At 37.5% G+C, this 27,100-nt stretch overlaps 1 protein-coding gene across 2 annotated transcripts in view; it reads left to right on the forward strand.

Moving 5' to 3' along the window:
• The window catches only part of rgs3a (regulator of G protein signaling 3a), a 493,869-nt gene that overhangs the window by 80,175 nt on the left and 386,594 nt on the right, over positions 1–27,100 (forward strand). For both annotated transcript variants that reach the window (XM_039762724.1, XM_039762725.1), the window contains one exon: positions 17,063–17,130. In XM_039762724.1, the coding sequence (XP_039618658.1) occupies positions 17,063–17,130 (68 nt within the window). The remainder of the gene's footprint in view (positions 1–17,062; positions 17,131–27,100) is intronic.

Here is a 27,100-nt window from a genome sequence, read left to right on the forward strand (position 1 = left end):
AGGAAAATAATGACTATTAACAAGGTTGCCCAAACTTTTGCATCCCACTGTACTTGTGTATAAAATCGTTCATAAAATCAGACGCGGACTTATATGACCATTCAAAAATATGACAATTTTATTTTTTTATTTTATTACATCTTGCCTCCTCCAATCTCTCATCAGTTTCTCAGACACATTGACTCTTTTTGTAACAGCACAGTTACCAATTTTTTTCGCCACTTCAACGACACTTAATTTAAAACCAGCTTCATATTTTCTTCTAATTGAACGCTCCATCGTAGATAAGGGATGCTCTTATGATAAAGGTTTTTAAGGGTGAGATACAAAACATGAAACAGTACAAACGTCTCTTCGGAATAGTTTGGGTAATACCGTGTGGTGATGTAGGCACAGTACATAGGAAAAGGAAAATGGAATGAACTTTCACAAAACAGATAATGTCATTACTCAGTGGAGTCTCCACCCTTCTCAGTGTACTTCTGCCACCTGCCTGAGTTCCAGTAGAATGAAAAGTTTTGTCTCGTCCTTTCAACCACTTGTGCATCCGAGTTATTGTCAAACATGACATGTCGAGGATTACTACAGTCTCTAATGCAACTTACTGTGACTTGCTGGAGACCAATGTGAAGCCTGCTATTCAATTCAAGCGGTGGGGACTGCTGTCGCAAGGAGTCCTTTTGCTGCAAGACAACAACACACACTTCTAAGGCTTGTCTGGAGAAACTGAAGTTTGAGGTATTGCCACATTCTCCATATTTGGCACCGTGGGATTTTCACCTTTTTGGATCGCTAATAAAAACATCTGGGTGGTCGTTGATTCAAGACAGATGACGACGTGAAGACAGCGGTGCACGAGTGGATGAGACAAAACCTTTTATTCTGCTGGAATCCTGGCACTGCCAGTCAGATGGCACAAGTGCATTGAGAAGGGGGGAGACAACATAGAGAAATGACATTATCAGTTTTGTGAAGGTTCATTCCTTTATCTAATAAATCCCATTATCTAACTTTTGCTTGACTCCCCCTCGCACATGTGTATAGGAGTACTTAAAACCTACGAAAGGCTCAACATTTTTTTTTTTTGCTACCCAATGAGGATTGATTCCTACATTCATACATGTTGCCAAGATTAGCTTTGACATCTATGACAAACTTTTTAAATCCATTTATTCCAACACAGAGTTAAGTTTTGAATGAAGGCCTGGGTCACTGTAAGCTGCCTGGTTGATCATATTTTGTTATACACATAGCAGTTGGCCTTTTCGGGAGGGGGGGGCAGGGGGGTTGGAGTGGAAATCAAATGCATACAAAGCAGTAACTGAGTGTTGTAGGACTTACAAATCTTTGGCAAACCAGTTTAAAACTGTATTTATTCCATTAGCTTTTGCTTCTAAACATTATCAGGCTTTTACGCTAGCACACTTACACAACTTTATCAAGAAAGGAAATAAGCCAGTAACTGACAATACCTTTTAAACAAAACATTGTCATTTAAGCAATGTATTTCACATGGTTTAAAATGGGCAGTTGTTAAAGAATTACGAGAATTAAAAAAAAAAAAAATCAAAATTGGCTAGCAATAATATCTTCAGCCAATAGGTGGCAGTGAAGTCCAGAGGATTGCATCAGTCTAGTAGTAACTAAAATGCTGATATTCTTTGTGTTATCACTTTCAAAACAAATCTTATTTTTTGTGTACTCAAAACATTTACTACTTTCATTTAGTTTCATGGAAACTGTATATGTACAGTATTAGTCCATGCTTTTGTATTGTCTGCAGTTATATTTTTTATGAGTTTCAAAATATGTTGTTAAACCAGTAGTATTCTGGATTTGAATGGAAAAGAATTAGTTAAAATCATTAATGGGACAGGATCAGGTGTTACTGTAATCTATTTGAGATATTATTGGTTGTGTGTGTAATATACACAGTGTTTATTAAAACATGGGTTTCTTAGGGGGACTCTGATTTCCTCCCACAGTCCAAAGACATGCAGGTTAGGTGGATTGGTGATCCTAATTTATCCCTAGTGTGTGTGCTTAGTGTGTGGGTGTGTGTGTTTGCCCTGTGGTGGGCTGGCGCCCTGCCCGGGGTTTGTTTCCTGCCTTGCGCCCTATGTTGGCTGGGATTGGCTCCAGCAGACCCCCCGTGACCCTGTAGTTAGAATATAGCGGGTTGGATAATGGATGGATGGATATTATTTATAAAAAAAAATAAATACGTCTTGGAATTGTAGCCTGAATATGGTACAAGTAGAACACAAATTTGCACATTGCCTTTGCTGTAAAATTAATATTTTTAGTTGTTTTTTTTTTTTTTTGGACTGACTGACTATTATGTTGTTCAGCAGCCGAAAACTTACTGGCTTCACTCCAGTCTATAATTTTAGAAGTTTTTTGAATGTAATGACGTTTGCACTAACTGCACTAAGCTAAATGAAAATTTTCCTTAATATTTCTTGGTCAGGTTGTTTTATTGTGCTTATTTATCAGTTTGCTTTAAGGTGTGAATTCCATAAGAGTGGCTACAAAGATCTGTGGTGGGCTGACGCCTTGCCCAGGGTTTGTTTCCTGCCTTGCGCCCTGTGTTGGCTGGGATTGGCTCCAGCAGACCCCCTGTGACTATGGATGGATGGATGGATATTATTTATAAAAAAAACTAAGTTTGGTTTTAAAAACATTTTTTAGGATAACTTCTAAGCTCGAAAGATTTGCCTAGACCAGGGGTCCTCAATCCCAGTCCTGGAGAGCCGCAGTGGCTGCAGGTTTTTGTTCTGACCTGGTTGCTTAATTAGAAAGCAATTCTTGCCAATAAAGCACTAATATGCTATGAAATTAAATTAACTCTGCTATGTCAGGTCATTCTCATATCCTAGATTTTCTTTCCCTTTCTATCATGCAAATGATTTGAAGGCTAAAATGGACGAGTAATTCTCAGTCCTTCACATTTTTCTCTTCATTTTTCTTCCAAGTATTTAATTAAACCCAATAGTGCAGATAAATACACACAGGTGTAAATGTAAATAAGCAAAATGGAGAATTGCTGCTCTCTCTTGTCATTTGCATGTTATTGATAATAAGGATCAATTAAAATAGCTGTTTAAGACAAAATTAAGCAATAGGGGCTCAAATTCACTAAAGTGAAGCAGAAGTGTTACTTTAGCAATAAGTGCTTTTTATTAAGCAACTGGGTTGGAGCAAAAACGTGCAGCCACTGCGGCTCTCCAGGACCGTGATTGAGGACCCCTGGCCTAGACCAATGAGCTACGCTTATAATAGGGACAACTGAATACCCCTTGGCCACTTAGCTTGCACTAGTGAAATTCTCTTCAGTAGACCAAAATTAATCAAATGGGGATTTAGGTGATTAGAATGATAATACCATTTAGTGCTGTTAAAAGATTGAAAATTTGAGGAACACTTTCCAGAAGGATAGCTGTTTTTAAAATCATACAATGGCAAATTAAGAAAGTTTGGCATGGGGGTATACGGGTGGGCAAATATTCAGGCTGCTGTTCATCTTTTATAGTAAAGCATTGGATCTAGTTTTTAATTTACAATGTTTTAAGGGCTTTATTTGTTATAAAGTTATTATGGTACTCCCTAGGAGAAGTGCAGCATAACAAGTATTAGTTAATAATGTAGTTTGGGATAAATGAGAAAAGACACCGTGACGTTTTGGGGTCTCCTTAAAATGCCTATTTATTAGTATCAAGGCTAATTAGGACATTGAAATGAAGAAAAAAAAAAAAATAAAAATAAAAGTAAGCCATTGGGTTGGCTTTGATTCGATCACTTTTAGTGCACTTCTGCTCGCTATTCAGGCACCAGGAGTTATGGGTGCCAAAGTTAACGCTGACTTTCATCTGTCACTTGTATATATTAGCCCAATGCTGGAACAAAACAAACTATTGGGGGTCTTCGTAGGACTTATCCTCCACTATCGAGCTAAGAGAGGAGCAGCAGTTAGTACTTGCACATGTATATAACCCATCCTCATTACGTCTTCTTGCTCTGAGCCCTCATCACACTCCTTGTGTGGAAGAGTAAATCCTTTCATTTTAACATGAAAGCCAGAGTTGATTAGAAACCAAAGAAGTCAACTCCAAAGTGTTGATTGATAAGTTTGTATTTACAGTACATCTGAAAATAGCAACACAACTATGTTATACATTTTACATTGTGCAAGTAATTTAGTTTTTTCTTCATAATTAATCAAGTGTTATATTTCAGCAAGAGTTCTGCCGTTGGTTGGAGTCCAAATGTTCTGTTTATGTCTTAATCTTTAACTTTTAATTCCTTTCTTTATTTTAATATAGTTGGTCAAGGTTGGCCTTTAATGACCTCTTGGGCACAGCCATCAGCAGTGTGTCTGTTTGCGGAGAGAGTGTCGACCTTGTTGAGAGGTTTACTTACCTTGGCAGTGACATTCATGTATCTGGTGACTCTTCCTATGAAGTCAGTAGATGGATTGGGAGAGCATGGGGGGGTCACGAGGTCGCTGGAAAGGGGTGTGTGGCGCTCCTGATATCTGTGTAAAAGGACGAAGGTCCAAGTCTTTAGAGTCCTGGTGCTTCCTGTCTTGCTATATGGTTGCGAGACATGGACTCTATCCAGTGACCTGAGATGAAGACTGGACTCCTCAGAGGGGACTGGGCGGTCTCATGGTCTGGAATCCCTACAGATTTTATTTTGTTTCTCCAGCCGTCTGGAGTTTTTTTGTTTTTTCTGTCCCCCCTGGTCATTGGACCTTACTCTTATTCAATGTTAATTAATGTTGATTTATTTTGTTTTCTTATTGTGTCTTTTATTTTTCTGTTCTTTATTATGTAACGCACTTTGAGCTACTGTTTGTATGGAAATGTGCTATATAAATAAATGTTGTTGTTGGTGGTGGTGGTACTGTGTCTCTCCGGGAAATCTTTGGGTACCGTTGGTTTGACTTCGTGTCGAATGAGCGGTTGCTTAAGGTCCTGAATGAGGCACATTACCTGCATTGTGAGGGAGCGTCAGTTATAGCACTACAGCCATGTGGCATGTTTCCCAGAGGGTGATCTGGATGGTAGGATCCTCATTGTGGGGGACCCGAGTGGCTGAACCAGGCCAAGGGGTTGTCCACGTAACACCTGGCTGCGGCAGATAGAGGATTATTTCCGGTGCGTGGGACTGGACCGTATGTCTGACCTGGGGGGTTGCCAACCGGGATCCCAAGTTGTTTCGTCATGTAGTGGGTGCTTCAACGCACTGTACTTGTGCATGCTCCGCAACTTTACTTGTCATTTACTTTCTACGTACCTATGTATCTTATTTTATGTCTTGTGTCCCCACTATTTAAGGGACTGCCTTCAGTCCTATGAAGACTTGCGGTTCACTGTGAATGCCCTCGTGGTGTTGGTGAGTTTTTTGTGATTTCATGGATATTTTGAGCTATTGCTCTTTTTTTTACTTATTCTTCCTGGATAGTGCTTTTGAACTTTTTTATTCTGTATTGCTTTGCAGTTTCAGCAACTCCTTTTACTTTTTGTGCTGTTTGAGATTTTGATTATTGCATGGAATTTTGGGTGAAAAATTCATTTTTTTTAATATAGATTCTTCATTGTCCTCCTTTGTGACTAGCAAGGGCCCTGAATGCTTTTCACTCAAGTGGGCATTTTGGAGATTTTTTGTGACTTTTCTGCTTAGGAACTCTTTTGTTTATAGCGCATAGGAAGAAGAACATTGATTTGTATAACTTGTGCTTGTAACAGAGATAAAATAAAAAACTAATAAATACAATTGTGTGGCTCTCATTTGACTGAAATTTCTGTCCTCGGTTTGTACAAATCAGTTTAAAGGTAAAGAAGACGGGCCTTCATTATTGAAGTTTCTTGTAAATGGATACCACTGTGGTCTGACAGTGTTTGTGGGGTAGTTTCAATCCGTCTTTTGGCTTGTTTTTGCTAATCACTCTGCATTATATGCTGAAAACCTTCATTTTTAAAGACACCCTTCTATTGCATTTTTTTAATTCAGTTTACAACATTTTTGATCTTCTAAGTACTGTAAGTAAAATTGTAGCTTTATATACAGTACAGTGGTGTGAAAAACTATTTGCCCCCTTCCTGTTTTCTTATTCTTTTGCATGTTTGTCACACAAAATGTTTCTGATCATCAAACACATTTAACCATTAGTCAAATATAACACAAGTAAACACAAAATGCAGTTTTTAAATGATGGTTTTATTATTTAGGAGAAAAAATCCAAACCTACATGGCCCTGTGTAAAGAAGTAATTGCCCCCTGAACCTAATAACTGGTTGTGCCACCCTTAGCAGCAATAACTGCAATCAAGCGTTTGCGATAACTTGCAATGAGTCTTTTACAGCTCTGGAGGAATTTTGGCCCACTCATCTTTGCAGAATTGTTGTAATTCAGCTTTATTTGAGGGTTTTCTAGCATGAACCGCCTTTTGAAGGTCATGCCATAGCATCTCAATTGGATTCAGGTCAGGACTTTGACTAGGCCACTCCAAAGTCTTCATTTTGTTTTTCTTCAGCCATTCAGAGGTGGATTTGCTGGTGTGTTTTGGGTCATTGTCCTGTTGCAGCACCCAAGATCGCTTCAGCTTGAGTTGATGAACAGATGACCGGACATTCTCCTTCAGGATTTTTTGGTAGACAGTAGAATTCATGGTTCCATCTATCACAGCAAGCCTCCCAGGTCCTGAAGCAGCAAAACAACTCCAGACCATCACACTACCACCACCATATTTTACTGTTGGTATGATGTTCTTTTCTGAAATGCTGTGTTCCTTTTACGCCAGATGTAACGGGACATTTGCCTTCCAAAAAGTTCAACTTTTGTCTCATCAGTCCACAAGGTATTTTCCCAAAAGTCTTGGCAATCATTGAGACGAGCCCTAATGTTCTTTTTGCTTAACAGTGGTTTGCATCTTGGAAATCTGCCATGCAGGCCGTTTTGCCCAGTCTCTTTCTTATGGTGGAGTCGTGAACACTGACCTTAATTGAGGCAAGTGAGGCCTGCAGTTCTTTAGACGTTGTCCTGGGGTCTTTGTGACCTCTCGGATGAGTCGTCTCTGCGCTCTTGGGGTAATTTTGGTCGGCCGGCCACTCCTGGGAAGGTTCACCACTGTTCCCTGTTTTTGCCATTTGTGGATAATGGCTCTCACTGTGGTTCGCTGGAGTCCCAAAGCTTTAGAAATGGCTTTATAACCTTCACCAGACTGATAGATCTCAATTACTTCTCTTCTCATTTGTTCATGAATTTCTTTGGATCTTGGCATGATGTCTAGCTTTTGAGGTGCTTTTGGTCTACTTCTCTGTGTCAGGCAGCTCCTATTTATGTGATTTCTTGATTGAAACAGGTGTGGCAGTAATCAGGCCTGGGGGTGGCTACGGAAATTGAACTCAGGTGTGAAACACCACAGTTAGGTTATTTTTTAACAAGGGGGCAATTACTTTTTCACACAGGGCCATGTAGGTTTGGATTTTTTTTCTCCCTAAATAATAAAAACCATCATTTAAAAACTGCATTTTGTGTTTACTTGTGTTATATTTAACTAATGGTTAAATGTGTTTGATGATCAGAAACATTTTGTGTGACAAACATGCAAAAGAATAAGAAATCAGGAAGGGGGCAAATAGTTTTTCACACCACTGCATCTGTAATTCGAAATGTGTGAATCTGTCTTGGATAATTGAAAAGGATTTCTAATTTAGCATTCAAAATCAAAGATATGCTCTGTTTAATGTTTTATAGTAAGAATTTAAGGACGGATTGGCTCCAGCAGACCCCCGTGACCCTGTCGTTAGGATATAGCGGGTTGGATAATGTATGGATGGATGGATTTAAGGACTGGAAGTAATGTAATGCCTCAGTTTGTACAAAATGCCATCCCTGCATCAGACTTTGGATTTATTCTCATATAACCCCTGTGTTTCACAGTCAGTAGAGCCATGGAAAGGATTTATGATAATCTAGACCAGGGGTTCTCAGTCTCGCTTCTGGGGACCCCTTGTGCCTGCAGGTTTTTGTTCCAACCAGCTTCTGTTATTAATTGGACTCCTGGGCTAATTAAGTGAACTGTTATTTCCCAGATTCTGTGCTTTGGGAACAATACAGAAATTAGAAAACTAAGTTTGGTTAAAAAAAAACCCAAAAAATTAAATTGTACTAACCAGTTATATGGGAATAATGTATTTTTTTAACAATATCCTCATCTTGATTTTCATTTTACTTTTCCAGGTGTTCTAATTGTTTAATTAATCCATTATTTACTAATTAGAGGGTCTGACGCTAAAATAGGTGCAGCCTTTGATCATTCAGTGTTTGCCTGGGTGTCTGCTCTGCTTGTTTTTAATTGCCTTTAATAAGGGTACAATGAAGGGAGCAAACAGAGAAAGGGCAAAATAAAATGAAATCAACAAAACAGAGTTCAGCATTTAAATCTATAGCAAAACCAGAAATATTTCCATTTGTCTTACAAAATGTAAAAATCATGCTGTTGTGCTTTTCTGAATGTAGAGTAAGAGAAAAAAGTAGCTAATTAAATGAGATCAGTTGTAATGAATTATTGTCCATCCATCCATTATCTGTTGGATCCAAACCCCGGACAGGGCGCACACACACACACACACACACACACACACACACCAAGCACACACTAGGGACAATTTAGGATCACCAATGCACCTAACCTGCATGTCTTTGGACTGTGGGAGGAAACCCAAGCAGACACGGGGAGAACATGCAAACTCCACGCAGGGAGGACTCGGGAAGTGAACCCCAGGTCTCCTAACTGCGAGGCAGCAGCGCTACCCACTGCACCACCGTGCCTCCCTAATGGATTATTATGTATTTTATATTTACAAATGAATAAATAAAAAGCACCAGGACAACTGATTGAAATAGAGGCCATAGGTTTGAGTATCAGAGAATGTTCATGGCATTGTTCTTTAATTACCTGTTTAGTAGAAGCTGAGCGTGCCGTGCCGTGAATGGCAATGTTAAACATCTCCGTACCTGTTGATTGGTTTTGGATTGCTAAACATTAGAATCGGCCTATGCCATCACAGCTGCTTCCCATCATGCCTTTTAATATATAAAGGAAATGGTGGTAAGATGGGTGCAGAAGAGTTTGACAATACTTGTTTCCAGAGCACAAGCAGAAAATGTAATGTATTCTATTACTTCGAGAAACTTTCTCCACTGAAGCAGATTGTGTAGGGTAATTACCAGAAAAAAAATCAATTTGAAAGTGCCAGAGCAAAATGCTACTCTGAAAAGGACCAAAGAAAATGGACTCAAGATTTTCTTTAAGCTTAACGTGCGTCAACAACTTTCTCTACAACTTTGATGGCTAACAAAATACTGAATATCATTAAGGCATCAAGTAAATTATATTTAAATAAACTTTTACCTAGAAGTCACTTGAGTGAATGACTAATCTAAATGTTATCTAATAGCTAGTTTTTTTTTTTTCATTTTGTGAGATGGGAAAAAAAAAGGAAAACTTCACTGAAAGAATTTGAAAGTTAAAGATTTGGGTCCATTGCCCATTCTGGCCTTAGCTGGAAATAGCTTATGAATGCAATGCACTGTTTCCAAAATGACTTGCAGAAAATTATTTACTGGCTGTTTAAAGATCCATTAAAAAATCACCTCTTACTATTGGTAAGCTGTTAATGCTGTTACAGAGTTATGATAAAACGACCTGCCAGATTTCAGTCTGCTTCAACAAGAACAACAACTGGATAAGAAATCATTTTACAGCCATAGCTTGTAAAGCTGTCAGTAGGTGCTCATATTAACATCTATCCATTATCCAACCTGCTATATCCTAACTACAGGGTCAGGGGGGTCTGCTGGAGCCAATCCCAGCCAACACAGGGTGCAAGGCAGGAAACAAACCCCGGGCAGGGCGCCAGCCCACCGCATTGCACACACACACACACACACACAACCCCACACCAAGCACACACTAGGGACAATTTATAATCGGCAATGCACCTAACCTGCATGTCTTTGGACTTTGGGAGGAAACCTGAGTACCTGGGGGAAACCCACACAGACTCAGGGAGAACCTAGGAAGCGAACACTGGTCTCCTAACTGCGAGGCAGCAGTACTACCCACTACACCACTGTGCACCATGCTCATATCAACACACTTTTCAAGTATGTCATTAAATGACAGTCTTCTGCACATCAGATTTTTCTCCAAGGTCATATTTAAACAGAAGCATCATGTTTAAATATGGAAGATCCGGGAAGATCTTTTCATATATCTTGGTATTTAAACTTTTATCTTGAACGTTAAAGGTTATAGTTAGTATGTAATTTGAAAAAATTTCCATATACTGTACTCGAACAAATTAAATACTGCATGATCTTCTACTTCTGCATAATTTAGAGTAAAGATTAGTACCATTTCGCTTCATAAAAATGTTTCTATTTTAGTTTCAGCCCTTCAGTTCTGTTCCTCCTTTGAAAACTATGAATGATATTCATAGAACGGAAAACAAGCTTTTTCAGCAATTAGTGTTGTATTGATAAAAAAAATGCTTTCTGCTACTGGTCATACAAGTATTCTTCATTTTCTGTCAGTCTTTTTTTTATGTTTTATCTACTGAACCAACAGTCCCTTTTAGAAATATCTGATGTAAGGTATGCCAAACATTGCCTATAAAAGCATTCACCACATTGAACGTTTTTACAGTTTGCTGTCCAATACTGAGGCACAGTGGATTTAATTTGGCTTTTTTGACACAGAAATAGACACTTTTTAATGTCAGTGTAAGCAGATCTTGGCAAAGAGGTCTAAATTAATTACACATAAGTATTCACTCCTGTTAATATAATAAGCCATAATCATCACTGGTTTAAAAGTGCCCGACTGTACGATATGTTGAAGGGCCAGCTTGTGGTGAGTCAGTATGGTGGTCTAGCCTACACAATGAAGACAAATAAACTCTCCAGGCAACTCCGTGAAATGGTGATTGAAACACTTGAGTCGGAGACAATTTCTGAGTCACTGAATATAATCTTGGAGTAAAATTAAATTAGTCATTAAGAAAAGGAAAGAGCAGGGCATAGCTGTAATTCTGCTTGTACAAAAACCAAGTGCTTGTGCAAGAAGACTCCTAGTGATGGAGTCCACCAAGAGACTTCTGATAACTAAAGGAGTTACAAGACTTTTCACTGAGATTAGAGAAACAATAAGTTAAAAAGCTTAGGTACTTCAGAGTGTGTTCTGCTTTACTTTTTGACCCATTTTCCAGAAGTGATTTATTAACAATATTTAGCAAAAATTAGGGCTGCTATTTGATTAAGGGAGCATCAGTTACGGCACTACGGCCATGTGGCGTGATTCCCCAAGGGTGATCCAGCTTGTAGGATCCTAATTTGTGGGGACCCGAGTGGCTGGACCAGGCCAAGGGGTCGCTCACATAACACCTGGCTGTGACTGATAGCGGGTCATTTCCGGACGGGTGGCACTGGACCGCGTGTCTGCCTGGGGGGGTTGCCAACTGGGATCCTGAGCTGTTTCGTTGTGTGGTGTTTGTGGCAGTGCACTGCAGCAATGCATGCTTCCCAACTTGACTTATTTGATTAAAAACGTGTAATTGCGATTAATTTAAAACTTAAAATTTTTAATCAAAATGACTGCATATTAATCACAATTTTTTGTATGTCCTTCAAGCATTTTAATATGTTTTTATAAAGCAGAAATGATTTCTAATAAACAATTTTAAACAATTTCACTTGCCCATGCGTATTGTATTATTTCCGTTAGTTTATTGAACAGTTTAATGTAACAGCAACAATGGCTGATAGTCACCAAGTAAATTATTCCGTTATTTCGAGAAAAAAAAAAAGAATCATGTTGCATGTCATCTCTCAGACCCTGTAGTAATAGGTTGGCATCTCATCAAGAGAATGTTTCCTACATTGTGCAAGTCACCTCTAAAATTAAATATGGTTTCCTGCAACTATGAACTGGATAACCCGATCATCCATCCATCTATTATCCAACCCCTGATGACTGTGGAGGCCATTTGAGTCCAATGAACTCATTGTCATGTTCAAGAAACCAGTTAGAGATGATCTGAGCTTTGTGACATGGCGCGTTATTCTGATAGAAGTAGCAATCAGAAGATGGGAACACTGTGGTCATAAAGGGATGGACATGGTCAGCAAAAATACTAGGGTAGGCTGTGACATTTAAACGATGTTCAGTGTGTACTAAGGGGCCCAAAGTGTGCCAAGAAAACATCCCCCACACCATTACACCACCACTGCCAGCCTGGACTGTTGATACAACGCAGTATGGATCCATGCTTTCATGTTGTTGATGTCAAATTCTGACCCTACCTTTCAAATGTCTCAGTACAAATCGAGACTCATCAGTCTGGGTAATGTTTTTCCAGTCTTCCATTGGTAAATTTTCATGAGCCCGTGTGAATTGTAGCTTCAGTTGCCTGTTCTTAGTTGACAGGAGTGGTACCTGGCGGGGTCTCCTGCTGCTGTAGCCCATCTACTTCAAGGTTTGACATGTTGTGTGTTCAGAGATGCTCTTCTGCACACCTCCATTGTGACGAGTGGTTGTTTGAGTTACAGTTGATTTTCTATTAACTCAAACCAATCTGGCCATTCTTCTCTGACCTCTGGCATCAGCAAGGCATTGAATGGCCACTCCCTTTTTTTGGACCATTCTCTGTAACATGATCAATTAAGCTTAAATTTACATTTGTATTTACTTACTTGGCAGATGCCTTTATCCAAGGTCCAAGGTGGCGACTTACCACATTTTTGATACAATTGGTTACATTTTTTTTTTGGTTTTCCAATTGGGGAAACAGACAGGTCAAGTGACTTGCTCACAGTCACAGTGTCAGTAGCAGGGTTTGAATTCCAAACCCTTATGCACTACATCACACAGCCGCCTAAAAATGGGTAGCTGCAGTTGTGCTTGAAAGTTTGTAAACCCTTTAGAATTTTCTATATTTCTGCAGAAATATGACCTAAAACATCATCAGATTTTCACTCAATTCCTAAAAGTAGATAAAGAGAAACCAGTTAAACAAATGAGACAAAAATATTATACTTGGTCATTTATTTATTGAGGAAAATTGATTGAATATTACGTATTTGTGACTGGCAAAAGTATGTGAACCTCACGGATTAGCAGTTAGTTTGAAGGTGAAATTCGAGCCCGGTGTTTTCAATCAATGGGATGCCAATTAGGTGTGAGTGGGCACCCTGCGTTATTTAAAGAACAGGATCTATCAAAGTCTGCTCTTCACAACACACGTTTGTGGAAGTGTATGATGGCACGAACAAAGGAGATTTCTAAGGACCTCACAAAAAGAGTTGTTGATGTTCATCAGGCTGGAAAAGGTTACAAAACCATCTCTAAAGAGTTTGGACTCCACCAATCCACAGTCAGACAGATTGTGACAAACGGAGGAAATTCAAGACCATTGTTACCCTCCCCAGGAGTGGTCGACCATCAAAGATCACTCTAAGAACAAGGCGTGTGATAGTCTGCGAGGTCACAAAGGACCCCAGGGTAACTTCTAAGCAACTGAAGGCCTCTCTCACATTGGCTAATGTTCATGTTCATGAGTCCACCATCAGGAGAACACTGAACAACAATGGTGTGCATGGCAGGGTTGCAAGGAGAAAGCCACTGCTCTCCAAAAAAACATTTCTGCTTGTCTGCAGTTTGCTTAAGATCACGTGGACAAACCAGAAGGCTATTGGAAGAATGTTTTGTGGACGGATGAGACCAAAATAGAACTTTTTGGTTTAAATGAAAAGCGTTATGTTTGGAGAAAGGAAAACACTGCATTCCAGCATAAGAACCTTATCCCATCTGTGAAACGTGGTGGTAGTATCATGGTTTGGGCCTGTTTTGCTGCTTCTGGGCCAGGACGGCTTGCCTTCATTGATGGAACAATAAATTCTGAATTATATCAGAGAATTCTAAAAGAAAATGTCAGGACATCTGTCCATGAACTGAATCTCAAGAGAAGGTAGGTCATGCTGCAAGACAACGACCCTAAGCACACAAGTTGTTCTACCAAAGAATGGTTAATAATAATAATAATTTTTATTTATGTAGTGCCTTTCATACACTCAAGGACATTTTACAATTCAATTAAAAACAGTAGAAATTACATACATGAAGAATATTATTCATTGAAGAGATGTGTTTTTAACAGATGTTTGAAATTAATAATAGACTGTTCCAAGCGAAGGCTGAGAGGGAGAGAATTCCAAGTTTTAGGGGCAATCACTCTGAAAGCTCTGCCACCCATAGTTATTAACCTATATTTAGGTACAGTGAGTAACTTAGCGTCCGATGAACATAATGCACGGGCAGGAGTGTAAGGAAGCAGCAGCTCAGACAGATAATGAGGGGCTAAACCATGAAGGGCTTTAAAAGTGAGAAGGATAATTTTATATTTGATTCTTGAAGAAACCGGTAACCAATGTAACTCATAGAGGAGCAGATTTTTTAGTGTGTGTGTAAGTAAACGAGCAGCAGAATTCTGAACATATTGTAATCTGTTGATATATTTAGTCAGGAGGCCATAAAACAAAGCATTGCAATAGTCCAGACGGGTAGTGATGAAAGCGTGAATGAGTGACTCAGTATCTTTCACACTGAGGAAAGAATGCAGATAAGCAATGTTGCGAAGATGAAAAAAGGCTGTCTGATCAAAGATGACACCCAAATTACTGACTGATGCTGAGGGTTGAACTAGGATCCCATCAATGTCAATTTTTAGCCCACGAAAGGTAGAGAGGACAGATTCTTGTCAACTAATAAGATCTCTGTTTTATCAGGATTGAGTTGTAAAAAATTATCTGTCATCCAATGATTTATTTCCTGAATGCAGTCAGTCAGTGCAACAGGTGAAGATGTTGCAGTTCCAGCAACGCATACATAAAGTTGTGTGTCATTGGCATAGAAGTGGAAGCTCAGACCATACCGACAGATAATCTCCCCTAATGGGAGCATATAGATGTTAAAGAAGACTGGACCGAGAACTGACCCTTGAGGGATACCCTGTGTGAATGAAGTAGTGGCAGATTTGGATTCCCTAATGAAGATGTAATACTGGCGATCACTGAGGTATGATGTGAACCAAGAAAGAGCGGGACCAGAGATCCCAATAGCTGAGAGTCGGGACAGTAAAATGTCATGGTTAAAGAAGAATAAAGTTAATGTTTTGGAATGGCCAAGTCAAAGTCCTGACCTTAATCTAATCAAAATGTTGTGGAAGGACCTGAAGTGAGCAGTTCATATGAGGAAATTCACCAACGTCCCAGAGTTAAAGCTGTTCTGTACGGAGGAATGGGTTCAAATTCTTCCACGCCGGTGTGCAGAAATGACCAAAAGTTGCCGGAAATATTTAGCTGCAGTTATCACACCAGATACTGAAAGCAAAGGTTCACACACTTTTGCCACTCACAAATATGTAATATTCGACCATTTTCCTCAATAAATAAATGACCAAGTATAATATTTTTGTCTCATTTGTTTAACTGGTTTCTCTTTATCTACTTTTAGGACTTGAGTGAAAATCTGATGATGTTTTAGGTCATAGTTATGCAGAAATATGGAAAATTCTAAAGGGTTCACAAACTTTCAAGCACAACTGTAAATAGATAAATGGTGAGAGTTTTATCTGGAAGTACATTTTAATCCTTTCATTTTCCTTGTCTTATTTTCTTCACTTTCCTCTTTGGTTATAACTTGTTTATTTCTTCTCATTGCTCACTTCTTTAGACTACTTAAACTCAAAGGCTTTATAAAAAAAAAAAAGCAAACATTTCTGTTTTCGAGCTTTAGTTGTGGTGTTCTTTATGTAGTTTTCCTTTACACAATATTTTTTCCATCTATATTTTGATGCAACCCTACTGTGTGTGTGTTTGTATTGCATACTGTCTGCGTATCTATTCTATTAGTTACAAATATTTAAGATGTATTCTTCAAAATGTCAAAATTTTGCGTTTTTGTTTCAGTGTTTAAATGCATATCAGATGATTAACAGGTTTATTAAAAGAAGTTCGAAACAAACAACAAAGCAGGCTCCAGCACATTTGTCTTTGTCAAGAGCTCGGCAGTAGTTCTTTCACAAATGTGAAGGCCCTTTTCCCCCGTCATTTGCATATGACTTACCTCGGCCGATCTGATTTTGTGCGTCTTATCGCTGTTATTCTCTTAAAGCAAATGTCAAACATTTTAAAACAAACTCTCATTTTGCTTGCCATATAGTTTATTACAACTCTCCCTTGACTCGTTTTTCTAAACTTCAGCTCAATTATTCTCCCAGCTACCCCCAATAGCCCCCTCATTTACCCAAACAAAATGAGCTGGTACTAAAATAAAGTTGCTCAAGCAATGATACATGCCAGAGAGTTGCTCTGGAGACCTCTGTGCTGATTAGAAAATTAAGTCTTCAGGCAGAAAATGTTTTAAATAAGATCTGTTGGGCAACTTTTCTTCTTCTTGGCATTTAGCAAGCAGGATGATGAAACTACCTTGAAAGTAAAGACACCCATTAATCCTGTAAATGGATTTTTAGATTCCTCTCCTGTAATGTACAAAAGATTCAGTATGTCGCTGCCCACTTCAGATTGAAGTAATATTATTATTTATTAGGAAAAGATTTAAACCAGTTGTCACAATGAATCTTTTCAGAATAAGTGAAGGTTGAGAACCATTGTGTTGTGATTGAATAGTCTGATTACGAGAATATTTTAGAAAGCGCATAGCTGTGTTGACTTGTAGTAGTTGCTATGGCATCACTGCCAGGCCCCTAAAATATTGGGCTAATTGAACCGAGGTTATTTTCTTGCCATCTCTTTGTGGGATGAAGTCTTAAAGTTTTACTAATAACCTATCTGGAAATATGCAGCTTTAGAATTTTCTCTGATCGCTTGTATCTGAATTTCTAGATTCTGTCAAATTTTCAAGCAGGTATTCTGTTGTTGGACATGTTCTTCAGGAGGAGTATTGCGGTGACAGACTCTTTTGTGTTACTTTCAGAAACCGCACTGCAAGGCCATGTGTTACCAACTGAAAACAGAAGCCCTGAAAATATGGAGAATTTAACTGTAAGTCAGAATCTTCAAATTTATATATCCAAAAAAAATTTTATTTTTGATTTTAAGTTATTTTTCAAAAGTTACATATTATGTGCTTCAATAAACTGTTTAATAAAAGCCTTAAGGAGAAAGCAGTTTTTCCTCAGCAGTTTGCAAATAGGTTATATTAGTATTAAGTGTATTTTATTTATAACCTTTGCTGTGAAGTAAGACAAAAAATGGAACTTTAACAGAAACTCAGCTTTAAATTTTAAGTTAAACAACTGTTTTTTGGTCAGCATTAAATTGGGTCATTTGCATGAGAATCTTTCCAAAAGTGGCGATCTTTATTCTAGGATTCAATTGTAAAAAATATAACAAAGTGAATGAAATAAAATTTGAGTGCCATTAACGTATTTAATCTTAATAGCTTGTTTTTACTCTTGTTCTCAAATGTACAATGTTTGAAACAGGTGAAAGTATTTACAATATGTTAAACATTCTTCATTTGAAGCATTTTTAGAAAAAGTACCTACAGCATTGATGATGGGCTAGACATATTAGGTTTGATACGTTATAAAATGCAGAAGAAGAGTTTGAATTGGGGAAAAAAAATTGAAGACACTTTTTTTTATTCATAATATCTGATATACCATCATTGTATTTAGAAAGATAGAGTCTCACTGAGCAGATGTACAGTATCTGCCTGACCACGCAAGACTAAGAAAGATAAGTCAGTAAAGATTTATTATGACACAACATAAATTATGGTGATTCTGAAACGTGTAAGGCTGATTAAATGTGCAAAGGTAAAGAGATCTTATATGATTGTTACCTCTCTGTTTAGAAAACAAATTTATTATTTATTATGTTATTTCTGTTTACTTGCATTATATACTTCAAGGTATATTATATTTAATATATATTGTTTAATGCTATGAAGGAATTTTTCATACAAAATGTATTATATAAATAAATGTGAAAATAAATAAAAGTACTGTGAAATATGACTGTAAATAATAACATGTGAGCATAAATGAATAAATGTGCCACAAAATATGTTTTTGTAGCTTATGTATGTATTTTCTTTCTTTCTTTGTTTCTTTCTTTCTTTCTGTGAAATCTCACGCAACATATAATAAGCTTTTGAATGAAAACAAAGTTGAGAGGGTGAGCTCGAGCGAGTAGGGTGTTTGGATTGGTGAGTCGTTGGCAGAGTGGACATAAACCATCAACAGCTGACACTTGAAAGGCAGACTCCCAATGATTAATTCTAAGTTTTATTTTTTGTAAAAGTATCAGCTTTGCACAGTAATTCTGGGAAATGTTTTGGTATGTTTGTATCTGACATGCGCAGTCACACCTTTGAGCATCTGCATGAGACACAGGAGTCACAAGTCAAGCAAAGTGCATGAGCCCACCCTGTGGACGGTTCACCAATCCAAAAACAAGACTGGCTAGAGCCCACCCTCTCGACCCTGACAAGTGAAAGTGACCCCTTTCATTTCAGGGATTATTTCATATTGTATGTGGTGTTTAAATAAAAAAAAAAAAAACTAAACAAATAAGCGACAAAAATGCTTTTTGTGACATATTTAATTATTTATACTCGCATGTCATATTGTTATTATTTATTGTCACATTTCACAGTACTTACTTATTCATTTATTTAAATCTGTCTGAAATATTCCTCCATATTAGACAGGTTTATTCTTTGTTAAAATTTTCAAGAAAGATGGAGAAGACAAAATATATGACAAATATTTCAGAGTTTCCCAAGACAAATGTTTATTAGTGGTTAATATGAGAGACAAAGATGGGAAATAGGAAAGCAAACATTAGGCTAAAATAGGAAATTGGCTTGAACTGTGTTTATGATTTATCTGCTTCTCTGTTCCGTTTTACTCTATACCTCAAACTTGAATTTCAGATTAATTTGTTTTATTCTGCAATGTTTTTAGCTGTGCAAACAAACTGAAGCAATCACTCCTACCCTTCCTTCCTTTTTAAATTTATTAATGACTAAATAATAAAACATGATGGGAAGCAATGTAGCAAGTGATGTGATTAATGCTGGCTTTATTACTGTGGAGTATCTTCAAAAGAGCAGACTGACTTTAGAGATCATTTTTATCATCCTGAATGGCAGGGCAGAATACCCAAAATGCCCCAAGTTAATATGTCAGAATGACCAGACTTAACAGAATATCTTAATCTTCAACATGTTCTTTACTGCCTTGCCCTGTTTGGTACCAAAGTACGCTATTTTGAATTTCTCTCCTATGGGTTATTTAAAGAGAGAACGTTTGAAGTGTTAGAGTACACAAAAAAATTAAGTTAATTAACTTAAAATGTAAATTTTTTCATACCTATTTTTTTGGGTAAGTGACTTGTAATATTTAACTCAGGTTAAATTAAATTACTGCATATTTATACTCAGATATTTTAATAATATGTAATAATAATTAAAAATGTTATTCTCAGATCAAATTAAGAAAGTGTAACTTAAAATTTATAAGTTAAAAGCATTGACTATTTTGAGTTATCTAAAGACAAAATTTTTATTAGTTTTAATTACACCTTTAATTAAATAAAACGTAGTCATGTACTGTTGTCATTCAGAAGTTTTATTTGAACATTTACTGCAACATTAATAAAATGCTATAATAAAAATACAAAACATACACAGACATAGTGCAACAGGTTACATAAAATAACATAATCTTCTTTAAATTTGAACCTTTTTTACTTCTTATGGCTACCTCTCAGTGTCCGATCAAATGCTCTGGATTACAGGATTTTAGTGTTCCCAATTGTGACATTATGCTACAGATTCGAACAATTTTCAGACTGAAAGACAATTTAATACGTGTACATGTTAGAAATTCTCTCATCTCATTAAGAATATTGGATTTGAATTTGTCTTTTCAAGTTAAGAAACTGTAAAATGACACCAACAAAGGATGAGTCTACAGGCAGCCATGAAGTAGTACATGTTATTTGTAAAGCTTAATAGAAATTGCTACATTACATATTAAATGAACATATTGTTTATGAACATATTAAATTCTTCCAAGTTGAACAAAAAAGTCAGCTCAGTACACTCGTTCAAACCCAACATTTGTGGCGAGACTGAGTGAAACAGGCAACATTTAACAACTATTGTGACTCCATATACTGTATTACATATCAAACTAAGTTCCAAAAGTGCAATTTTTCAATAGTTCTCTAAAGGCTAGACATCAATATTGTTTACATTTTCTCAGATCAGTTTCTAGGTATTGTGACAGGGGGCGCTGTCGTCCCCTTGAACCCTCAGACAATACGTCAGACACCAGAATTAATTTATTATAATATTAAAGTGCACAAAGCACCTCCACTCCACAATACTCCAATACCAGTCAATAATTACTACACAAATCAATCCTCCAAAATCCCAGACGTGTTGCCACCTTTCCTCCCGACTCTAGCTTCTCCGTCTGGAATTTCCTTTATAGTCCTTGACCCGAAGGAGCTTCTGAACCCTCAGTCCATGTGACTTCCTAGCACTTCCGGGTCAGATCAAAAGCTCTTCTTTTCATCCCGGAAGTGCGTAATTTCCTCTGTCCCTGTGACCAGGACGTAGTTCCGGGTTATAGGGCACATAAAAGTCTCTGAGCCTCCCTGCAGCATCCCCTTGCTGCCCCCATAGTATCCAGCAGGGTTGTTTGGGAAAACTCCAATATCCATGATGCCCTGCTGGAATTCGGGGCACCTCCATGCTGCCGGAAGGGCTCCATCTAGCGGCATGGGGGTATTGGTCGGAATGAACGGCCGGTCATATCTCCCAGTATATACCATCAAATCATTCTTGTGAGTCTGCAGTCTGGGTAACAATTTGCTATCTTCCAAACTAAGCAAAATCTTTTGAAAGAATTTAAATGTGTTCCTTATTCCTTTGGAATAACTAAGATGTAGAGCATATAAGAGACTGAACATTTCCCAGGTTTGTGCATGCCCGTGTGGTAGGGTAATTACAACTTCACTTTCAATAACAACCAAGAATTTTTCAGATTGGTAGTGAACTGGACTGCTGGTGTTGTCACTGTTCACTGTAATAAGGGACATAGGTGCATTCACAAGCTCTGCCTCATCAATATCCTGAACGAAATGGAAACACGGCTCTTTCACAATCAATAATGTAAAAGAATACACAATCGCAAGCAGGAAGTTTAAAATGTGTGGTATAAGTTTATAATCAACTTTGCATGTTTTCAAAAATCCAGACCAATCCTCTCACAGAAACACAGGAAGTGCATGGAGAACAGTTTTATGTTTTGTGTGTATATCATGTAATTCCTAAGGAGAACAGAACTGTAGACAGAATTGCATTTTATTGTATAAATTAAGTTCATAAAATAAACAAATAGAATTAGGCTGTCTTAGTTTTTCATTCAAACTGTGTCCAAAATATGGTGACTAAACCAAACATCAAACCCTGCATTGTGATCCAAACAATATTACCCCCATAGCAGCAGCAATTTAAGGTGTGGTCAATGTCCTAACCCCGAAACATCTTAAGCACTATGCGGGCCACGAAATACACATGTAGTGATATTCTGTAAAAAGACAATTAGCCATTGATTTAGAACTTTACTCAAAATAAGATGCATACCGGAACAGCATTCCACAACAGTAGCTAATAACACACATGCAAGTTTGCTAATTAAAAAGCCCACATTTCACTTCTGTAACCTTGAAATAGGCAGTGTAGTACATATTCGTCATGGACTTTCAAAAATGCCAGCCAAAAAATCTGCAGTCTTTCCAGTTTTGGATGTCTTCTGCCTAAACAAGGTCATCAAGCGTGGGATGTGACGATCAAGCTCTGCATAGAATATGTTGCGCAGGTTCTGGTTTGTGATCCGCTGGAATTCTGCATACACCTAAATAAACCGTAATAGAAAATCAGTACATATAACTCAATATAAATATTATTTACAACAAATGGTACATAAGCACTGGAGCATCATTGAAACAACAGATAAACCATTTTACCTCAGACTGTATGCGCAGAGCGGACCAGAGGTTCAGGATCTCTTTCACTGGTGGGCTGGATCGGATGATGGTCTGGCGTCTTAGGGCTAATGTGGTCTGCATCATCCTTCCAATCAGAGGTAGATTTCTCTCAGTCTTCTTTAGCTTTTCAATGCTGATGATGCCACTGCAGAAATCTGATGCAAGGTTATGTTGATGTACTCTACTCTTATGAGAATTAAATGATGAGTACACATTTGCACTATACTGTAGTTACAGTCCCTGTATGGACATGGTTTTTTAATGTCTTCTGTAGTGACAGAGTAATGCAGATTCAGAAAAAGGTTGCTGAAATGTGCACAAAGGACAGTTGAATACTGTACACTCATTGTGTGTGTAACTGCTGTGTTCATGATATCTTGACAAATGAGTTTTCAAAGCGTTTAGTGTCTGAAATTTTCACATGCAATTTTCATATGGGCATGGTAGTGGGCTAACACTTGAAAAATGACTGTGCTCCAGTCTATAATGTTTAAATAATTGGGTTCTGGAGCTCAAAACATCTGAACACAATTTACATTCCCAAGCCATTCTAGATACCACAGCCTGAAAACATATTAAAAAAGATTTTTTGATTGTACATTTTTGTTATGACATTAATAATTGACAAAATTAAACAAAAACTCAGATTTTTGAAATTACTTACTTTAAAGTACAGTTACTTTTAAAACGTATCAATGTAATCAAATTATCAAACCTGTTCACGGAAGCATTGGCAGCTCTGTGACTCAGCTGAACATGAGTTGATTCTGTTTTAATGATTTTTTAAAACCGTTTTTGCAATGTTTTCTACTGCACCTCACTGAAACACATAAAATTTTGAAATTACCTTTAAATACGATTACTGCTGTAATAGCCACACCTTCATTTCAGATCTTAAAAATACATAAACGGTTAGCAAGATCCACTTCAGTTCGCATCGGAACTTCTCAAAATGCACGCTCTACTTCCAACAAGTATTTAGAAAAAGTAGAAAAAAAAGAAGAAAATCAATGAGCTTTCGTGCTTTCAAGAACAACACCACACCACCTCACCACTAACATCTAATGCATGTCATTAAGTACCACCCTTTGAAAGTTGCAGCGTGTTGCTGGTAATAAACCACTTATCAATAACCATAAAAAAGCTTTGAACTACTAGTTGTATTAGCGTTATAACGTAACTTACATGATGCCATTAAAATGACAGAATAATTTAGCAAGAGTTAAAAATTTGCGGAGTTTGTTAGCTGTTCATCCACACTTCTTCAGTTTGTCTTTTTTCTACCACAGAAATAACACAGAGCTATTGCAATGACAAGGTTGTCGGATAAAGACGCATAAATTCAGTTTACACACTGGACTCGTACATATCAACAAACTAACAAGACTATGGTTATTTTTTAGTTTATATTATGTAGTATTACAATAAATACTTACTCAGCGTTTTTCCATCTTTCTTTCCCACGTTGCAGTGGTGGAGGTGCATAGAACAGACGTAATAATGCAGACACATTAATGTCATAACTCGAGAATTCACAGTGACAGTGACTTTATAATTCTGAGTATTAGGTACTTAATCCAATACTAATTTGTACATCATCAAATAAATTAAGTTTACAAAACTCAAAATTATATTTCCAGTTAGAACAAAATTAAAATTTTAAGTTAGTGCAACTTTAAAGAAGGATTCAAGTTTACACAACTTAAGGGAATTAAGTTATTTGGACTGCAGGGTTTGCAGTGTAGCTTATGCATTGTGTTAGATGTTTTTTTTTAATAATAAACTCTGCAGTAATATTTTCTGGTATGTTAGTTTTATATATATATATATATATATATATATATATATATATATATATATATACACATATATATATATACACATATATATATACACACACTAATAAAAGGCAAAGCCCTCACTGACTGACACTCACTCATCACTAATTCTCCAACTTCCCATGTAGGTAGAAGGCTGAAATTTGGCAGGCTTATTCCGTACAGCTTACTTACAAAAGTTAGGCAGGTTTCATTTTAAAATTCTACGCGTAATAGTCATAACTGGAACCTTCTTTTGTACATATATACGGCCATTGCCTGCAGCTCAGTCGCTGTGTGAGGCGGAGTTGCGTCTCGCATCATCACGCCTCACACGTAATTGAGTGCCTGCCCATATAAAGCCGTCCGTCGGCAGCAATCCAATAGACACGCTGCCGCTAAATATTCGCAGGTGAAGGACTGTGCTTATGCAAACGAAGATGAGATAGTCATGGATGGACTAGTGTTTGGCACAAACTCAGCGAAAGTGTGAGAGAAACTTTCAAGTACCGGGTCTTAGCTACCATTAAATAAAGCCGTGGACATCGCAAGCACAGGTGAGAACCTTCGATGCATGTACTCCAAGCGGCTCACGTGAACTGACTGTGAACGCAGTACGCAGAGAACAAGGAAGAGCTCCAAAGATTACTGAACAAAAAATGCATTACACAATTGATAAGACAGCAAAAGAATATGAAGCGAGTGACGCATACAAGCATATTCATAAGTGCAGCTACTGCGGAAACAAAGCACAGTGTAAACCGTAAGTTTAAATTAAGTTCATTGACACGCTGCCGCTGGCGTTTGTCATGCCTAAGACGAATACGATATTTGCGAGATACAAGTTTAATGAAAGGACGCAGGGTATAAACAAGACTTTTCATCACTTTGTAACGGACTTAAAATTGCTGGTGAAGGACTGTGCTTATGCAAACGTAGATAACATGGTCAGGGATAGAATGGTGTTTGGCACAAACTCAGCAAAAGTGGGAGAGAAACTTTTAAGTGCTGGGTCTGAGCTAACAGTAAATAAAGCCATGGACATTGCGAGATCGCACGAGATAGCACAAGCATACCTGAGAACTTTCGATGCATGTACTCCGAGTGGCTCACATGAACTGACTTTGCAGGACTGGGAAAGGTAAACCCGTGCATGCAGTGTGTGATATCTCAAATAGAGGAAGACGAGCTGTTTATTGATGCAGTAAGAAAGGAACAACCCTCTGAATCTGAACAGGCCTTTGTAGACCTATCAATAGGAAAGCAAGGTGTAAAGCTTGTTTAAACTAAGTTCATAGACACACTGCCACTAAATATTTGCAGGCAAATCCACAACTTAATACCGGGAATGCCTGTTAAACATCTTAGATTCACGAGTACTGATTTGGGTGTTGAACACTTCGATGAATGAAACCTGTTATCTTTGCAACGGTTGACAAACACGGAATATAAATTGAACACAACATATCCTCCAAATATAAACCTGATTGAAAGAAATAATGATAATCAAATCCTTGATGACAGCAACACTCATAACAGTAACAAAACAATTACATTGACAATCATGTTACGTTATTTTTAAAATGTTTCCTTTTCTTTTTCATAACTTCTTTTACACACTACTTCTCCGTTGCGAAGAGCGGGTATTTTGCTAGTATATATATGTATATAAACAATTCTGAAAAACTGTATATTAGTTTACTTAACACTATGTTCTTTTTGTTGCAATGTAATTAGAGTAACAAAAGGCTACTGTAGTACTAGGGTGTTGTACTGTGTTAACCATTGTGGATGTAATGAGAAGTCAAGCAAAATGACAACTTTTATTGGCTAACTAAAAAGATTACAATATGCAAGCATCTTGCCTGAGTTGCCTCAAAAGCCTGCATATTGTAATTTTTTTAGTTAGCCAATAAAAGTTGTCATTTTGCTTGACTTCTCATAAAAGGCTACCTGGAATTTGAAGACATTGTGTATGGAATAAAGGTGCACTATTTTCTGAGATGACCTTTCTCACCTGATTCGTCGTTGGAACCAAGTTCTGAAGCTTCATGCATTGCTTAGTGATTTTTAATGGCCATTTCAAACTGATGAGCTTTTTCTTATTTACATATAAGTATCTACTATACTGTTTTTTATTTCTTTGAAATATGATATGCCTGGAATGGAATTTGAGCTTGGAAGCAGCCAGCTGGCCCGCATGAGTAAATCCAGTTTATCGTAATTATATTCACAGGTGTTTCAACAAGAGTAGTCACAATGGTCTGGGACATGGGCCATAGTACCATCCTTTGCATCTTGATTTTGGGATTCTTAACTGGCAAAACACACTGCGTTAACCTCCCCAGTGGCAACTCATCCACACTCCTTTCTACACAAGAATTGCTAGGAGTTAGCAGTATGGCCGAATATCCTTATCACAAAAATTCTGAAGGCTTTGGTAGAATGTATAGTTTTAATGTATTTAAATATACTTTTCAAATAAATTATTACTGATAAATACAATTAATATAATTATTAATGTAATTAGCACACATTGACAGTATTTCTCGTCTGTTAAAATGTTTATTAATTCTCTACTACTTAAAAAGATTTGATTGTTGATATTCACTTTCTTAAACTGACAAAAGTACTGTGTCTCTTTCTCTGTCAGTCTCACCCCTCTCACTCATTGCCAAACAAAAACAGAATATGATGAAGCTTCTTCCTGTCCTAGCCTTCTGTTTTCATCGTCTCACTGGTCAGGTTGAACTGCACAACCCTCTGATTAATGTTCTTACAATGGTAGACTTGCATATAAAGCACAGATCACATACACGTCCACACACAAAGACATTACCTTTAATACAAGTCAAGTCAAGTTGGGGAGCATGCACTGGTACAGTGTGTTGCCGCTCCTACTACACGACGATAAAGTGGCTTTTTCCAAAGTCCCATACTGGAAGAAGAATTTGATTTGGCACATCAGATCAACTGGTATAACACCCACTGTTACTACAATACAATACAATACATTTTTTGTATAGCCCAAAATCACACAAGGAGTGCCGCAATGGGCTTTAACAGGCCCTGCCTCTTGACAGCCCCCCAGCCTTGACTCTCTAAGAAGACAAGAAAAACTACCG

The sequence above is a fragment of the Polypterus senegalus genome, chromosome 9 (assembly GCF_016835505.1).
Source record: "Polypterus senegalus isolate Bchr_013 chromosome 9, ASM1683550v1, whole genome shotgun sequence".
Taxonomy (NCBI): Eukaryota; Metazoa; Chordata; class Cladistia; order Polypteriformes; family Polypteridae; genus Polypterus; species Polypterus senegalus.